Here is a 5,973-nt window from a genome sequence, read left to right as displayed (position 1 = left end):
TCACAACAATAAAAGTTGATAATAATTCGACTCCACATCCGACTCCGTTAAAGGTCCGAGAGTCCGAGTTGGGGCAAATTGGAGTTCGCATAATCCGACTCCGAGTGGAGGTGGACTGAAAAAAAAAAAGAAAAGTCTAACTATTATCCGGAGTAAAGTCAAAGTATGTATAATCCGAGCCGAGTCTAACCCATAGCCATCCCTAGTTCTAATCCTACTTGATCGTGTATGATCGTATTTAGATTCAATCTATTAAAACCTTCACCAACTTTGTAAAGCCAAACTTGATACTTTTGGACTCATCAGTTGAAGTATATACTATACAAGATAGATTCCCGTGTAAAATACAGGATCTATATAAATTTACGGATATAAATACTATTATTATTTATAAATTTAATTCATTACGGCATAAACTTAATTATTAAAAATCTTTGTATTTGTTATGATATTATCATTATCAAAGTGAATAAATAATTTGTTATACAATAATATTAAAACATATACTCATAGTAATTATTAATAATTGAGACAAATAAAATTTAAAAAGTCTTCAACCATAATAGATAGGAGGGAGATTTGTTTTTGAAAAAAAGCCAAATTAGTTAGCTTATTCATTATACTTAGGAGTATGATGATAATTTATTATCTAAGTTAAATAAATATTTACATGTATATTATTTTTTTTGGTTTATATAAGAAAATATAGTATTTCAATAGATCATCACATATAATTATAATCAATCAACAAATATTACATGTTTTAATAAATTAATTATTTCCCTAAATATCAAGTCAAATATCAAAAGTTTATCTATCAATAATAGAATATGTGGGAAAATTTTAATAATAATATAACACGTGTTTCAAGTCGTTTCTTCATTAGTATGTTTTATTAATTATTGATTAATTATTTTCCTAAATATCAAGTCAAATATCAAAAATTTACCTATCAATAATAGAAAAAATAGGAAAATTTTTAATAATAATGGGACACGTGTCTGAAATCATTTTGTTCTCATTAGTTATTTCATTGATTGATTTTCAAATAAGGTTTCAAGTTCCATTTGTGTTGTCGGACTCGCCTAGCCCCCTTCGCTCACATGTGCACAAAAGGAAAGTCACAACCCATCCCTAAAAAGTAAAATCAAACCATCCCTCTCTAACTTGTTCCTCAAGAAGCTTAAACTACATATAAAAACACCCAACAAAAGCAACTGCCTTTATTCTTCATTCTTCTTCTTCAATCTTCAATCTTCACCAGCAAACCCTAATTCCCCAATTTTTCGAAAATGGAGTGCGTATTCGGATTAGTTGGGAATGGATTTGCAGTAATAGCTGCAGATACATCAGCTGTCAACAGTATTTTGGTTCACAAATCTAACGAAGACAAAGTCATGATCCTTGATTCTCACAAACTCATGGGCGCTAGTGGCGAGGCCGGCGACAGGTTTTCATTTATCCCTCTTAATCGTTCTTTCTTCAAACAGGAATTGAATTGTTTTTGATTGATTTTTAGGGTTCAGTTTACGGAGTACATCCAGAAGAATGTTTCTTTGTATCAATTTAGGAATGGAATTCCTTTAACAACTTCTGCTGCTGCTAATTTCACTCGTGGCGAACTCGCTACTGCCTTACGAAAGGTATGGATTTTTTTTTTTTTTGAGTTTTGTATTCTAAGTATGGTGATGATTCATAAGATTACTTGTGAATTTGAGCTTAGAGGAATTATTTAAGTTTTTGGGACTGAATTTATGAATGTAGGTTTTGTTCCAGATATTTAATCAGATCGTTGTCATGTGTGTTCAATTTGAAAATTGCTCTTTGTAGGAGTTGATGGATGTTGATTGTGTTTTAATTATCCTGTAAGATCATACTAATTGCTTGGGATTATTTTTGAATTAGCCCTATGAGAAGAATAATTTAAGTTTTTGGGACTGAATTATATGAATGTAAATTTCGTTTCAGATGCGTTTGTGTCCAGGACATCTATATATTGTGAGTTTATCTAGATTGTGGCCATTCGGGTTCAATCAAATATATTGTTGTTTGTAGGAGTTGATGGATCTTAATTGTGCTTTAATTATGCTGCATGATGATAACTACATGGGATTGTTTTTGAATTAGCGCTATGAGAAGGATAATTTAAGTTTTTGGGAATGAATTAACAATGATGGTTTTGTTTTAGATGTGTTTAGGTTCGATCATTGCTATTTGGGTTTAGTTAAAGGAATTAAGTCTGTAAATTCCCAAATAGAGATTCATAATATTACAATATATCACTAGAAAGCCAAAACTTTGGTAGTGAAACACCGCGTGCATTTCTTTCTAATAAGACAGAATCTTATCATAGAAATTTGATAATTGATTGAATACTATGTTATTTGATGCTTGATTGACCCTATGAGTATGAGCGGCCTCATTGCGCTTTTTCTTTAGTCTCAACGCTCAAATCATACAAGTACCTAGCTGTCAATTCTTAGTATTTAGTAGTTAGAGTGTGCTTTTGGTACTCCTTTGTTCTATTTAGTATTAGGTGTTAATGTGTATCCTGATACAAAAGATTACATATTTATATCTATTCTATCATATCCATGGTGGTTGGAAATACGATTTTAGTTTTGGTTATGTTTTTGACTCGGTATTCGAACGGAATGAAACGAGGATGGTGACATGTAGCTTCCCTCAATTAGTGTCTGAACTTTCACGCATCTTAGGTTAATACTTAAAGAGATGCTTATGTTAAGATCGATACATTGAATATTATAAGGAATTTAATTAATTAATTACGAGGGAAGATATTTGGTTGTAGGTCGCAGGTCTTGAATCTTAATATTGAGGAATAGATAAGAGCAAATATACTGCACTATTAGGCGCCAGTTAGGCATGTGAAGCCTTGACTACAAGATACACTAGTAAGGAAGGAGTAAGTTGTGATTATGATCAATTTAGAAGAAGTTGACACACCCAAAGACACCTGACATGGAGTTTAGAATTCCACAAAGTAAATAGGTTTGCAGGTCTGTATATGAAGGAGAAAATCTTAGTGAGTTATCGTAGGGGAGAAACACTGTTCTTGGAGTCGACTCTATTTGATGGTATTGAAGCCTCTCTCGTTTAGATATTTCTTGCTTATTATACTCGAGTTCCTCGTTGAATTCTTGTAGTTCTCTTTAAGGGAGCTTCCATCTTATTGCTCCTTATATTGTTAGATTTTAAGCTTTTGATCAACATAAAGAATATCACTAAAATGGGATTTCTTATACTTTGAGGATTCATGAACCTAATGTTCTCGCGTAAAATTTTTATTAAGGCCTGATAATAGTATATGCAATTATATTGGTATAAGAGCGGAGAGTTTTTGGCCTACTTGTTCCTTGTAAAACAAGTACATCGATCTTGGATCTCTTGGTGCCGTTTTTGATGTAGGCTCTATGATCACTGTCTGAACTTAGTTTAAGAGGTTGTAATTCTTTGCACTCAGCTACCCAGTACTACCTTTTTTAAAGTCTTGATTACTTGTCATTAATGAGGGAGAAGAAAAGTACTCCCTCCTTCCATTGAGTCTGCGAACATTTAGGTTCTCCATGTGAGCTTTTTGAGGGATTTGTTGCAAATTAAAGACATAGGGAGTTGAGTTTCTCCAGCTCTGTCTCCATCCTCAATTATGCTTTTTCTCCTTTTTTCGATCTCGTTTATTTTGTGGCTCGGTTCACTTTTACCCTCCCTTCTGCAACACTATTACTCTTTTCTTATTTGCAGAATCCATACTCTGTGAACGTTCTTTTAGCTGGCTACGACGCAGAGACTGGACCATCGCTGTACTTCATTGACTACATCGCAACACTTCACAAGGTAGATAAGGCCGCATTTGGCTATGGCTCCTATTTTTCTCTCGCCATGATGGATCGGCATTACCACAGCAACATGTCCCTCAATGAAGCTATCAAATTGGTTGACGAATGCATAGCCGAAATTAGGTCAAGGTTAGTTGTGGCTCCACCAAATTTCGTGATCAAGATCGTTGATAAGGATGGAGCACGGGAATATGCATGGCGCCAATCAATCAAAGATAAACCCACTGCACTACCGTCTGCAGATCCAATTACTGCTTCTGCCTGAGAACAGCAGATCATAATAGGCTTTTGGTGAAATTGTATGCCCCTATATCATTGAGATGTTTCCATTAGTGCTAAAATTGATACTATCATATTGCTCAGAGTCCTAGTGACCTGGTATTGGAAGTGAATTGCTGTTGTTTTAAGTTTTTAACCACGATGTATGGCAAATTAGTCTAAATTTCTCTTCAATTTTCAACATGTTTGGGAAATTATAATTTATTAATTCCCAAAATAGGATAGGAAAAGAACAAAAACACGAATGAACACACCAAAACCAAGAACCCAATTACCCAACCAAAAGCCAAAAGTGCCCATATAACAAAATAGCATCAGTATGCACATGAAGTCTACCTTCTAAGAAGGGTTGCTCTTCAAGCCGGCTAATATCTAGCCTTGTGTCGGTAGGTTGTTTAAATTAAGTCTAAGACTTTTTCTTATGATATCTCACCTCAACATACTATATTTCTTTAAATTTGCACTAAAAATAGCATGTTGTGACGAAAAATATTATTTGAAGTAGTAATTAACCGAACCATGAATATCAAGTTTTTCCAATTAGGTTTATAGTGTTGACCAATGAGTTTTGCACAATGTTACAGGTGAGATAAACTTAACAAATATAATCTCTATTTTTTATTTTCACAATATTTAGATATTTTTCAAATATGCAATTTGACTAATCAAAGAATGTCTCAATTATATTCTTATGTTACATAAGCAACATCTAGAGTAAGATTGGTTATGAGTTTTGAATAGTACTTAAATAGAGACATGTAACATACTCTTTTCTATTCATCTTACTTTTATAAGTGTTACATTTACTTTATGCATTTTAACTAATGTGCTTATTTAATTCTTAATATATATCTCATTATGTATAATTAAAAATTATAATAAGTTAATAATGATAAATTTACATTAAAACGAATCAAATAAGATTCCACAAAACTATGTTTTAACTTATAAATTTATAATAAAATACAATTTAAGAGTAATAAAAAAATAATGTCCTAACAGTAAATGGGACACCTAAAATGAATAGAAGGGAGTATAATGATGGTATATATATGCTTATACTAGTATAAAAACCTGTACAATGCGCGGAGTTTCTAATATAAAGATATATAAAAATATATTTTTAAATATATGTAATAACCAAAAAAACTACTATAGCACATCTCCATAGTTGCTTATTTATATTAATTTACTTTTACAGACTGTGTATATTTATATAATTACATGATTAGTACTCTCTCTGTTCTTTTTTGATCTTCCACATTACTATAATGGGTAGTTTCAAAAGTTCTTCCACTTTAGAATACTTTCTATTTTTAGAAAGTTTTTATCCCACTTTTACCCCTTAAAATCCCCCTTTTCTTTTAATGTACCCCTTTTCTTTTATTTATAATTTTTTTTTCTCATAGTTTCAATACAATTATTACTTCACACTACTATTTAATTAAAATAATACTCACTACAACCTCATACTTCCAATACAATCATTATTTCACACTACTATTTAATTAAAATAATATCCACTATATAATAATATAATAAAGTATACATTACCTTTCAATTGGAAATATCCTAATTTGTGTCAACTTATTAGAATTAATTATTAACCAAGATAATATTTTTTTAAAGCAACAAATTTGTTAATCAATAATTTATACATAACACATATTAAAATAATCTACATATGGAAGTAAAAAATATTCAATATCTTGTGTCCGATAATATGAATCAATATAATATATCATGACTATTATTACCATATAACATTATAAACTTCTATAATATATTTTGATAACATTATAAAATTCTACTATGATATTGCAATTTTTTAAATAAA

The 5,973-nt window shown here is 31.1% G+C and overlaps 1 protein-coding gene across 1 annotated transcript; it reads left to right on the top strand.

Annotated features, from left to right (window-relative positions):
- The first annotated feature begins 1,081 nt into the window (after window positions 1-1,081).
- LOC130802258 (proteasome subunit beta type-2-A-like) lies at window positions 1,082-4,267 on the top strand. Its single transcript, XM_057666198.1, has 3 exons — window positions 1,082-1,450; window positions 1,520-1,643; window positions 3,763-4,267. Exons 1-3 carry the CDS (start codon window positions 1,293-1,295, stop codon window positions 4,120-4,122), a joined length of 642 nt encoding a protein of 213 aa, XP_057522181.1. The 5' UTR covers window positions 1,082-1,292; the 3' UTR covers window positions 4,123-4,267.
- Window positions 4,268-5,973: the final 1,706 nt, after the last annotated feature.

Source organism: Amaranthus tricolor, chromosome 16, assembly GCF_026212465.1.
Source record: "Amaranthus tricolor cultivar Red isolate AtriRed21 chromosome 16, ASM2621246v1, whole genome shotgun sequence".
Lineage (NCBI taxonomy): Eukaryota > Viridiplantae > Streptophyta > Magnoliopsida > Caryophyllales > Amaranthaceae > Amaranthus > Amaranthus tricolor.
Note: the sequence above shows the minus strand (reverse complement) of the source record. Positions and strands in the feature narration are given on the sequence as shown.

Bases quoted from the DNA above. Each gene is read 5' to 3' on its own strand.
- LOC130802258 (XM_057666198.1), top strand. From the start codon at position 1,293: ATGGAGTGCGTATTCGGATTAGTTGGGAATGGATTTGCAGTAATAGCT. The intron at 1,451-1,519 runs GTTTTCATTTAT...ATTGATTTTTAG, and splicing joins AGTGGCGAGGCCGGCGACAG to GGTTCAGTTTACGGAGTACA. The intron at 1,644-3,762 runs GTATGGATTTTT...TCTTATTTGCAG, and splicing joins TCGCTACTGCCTTACGAAAG to AATCCATACTCTGTGAACGT.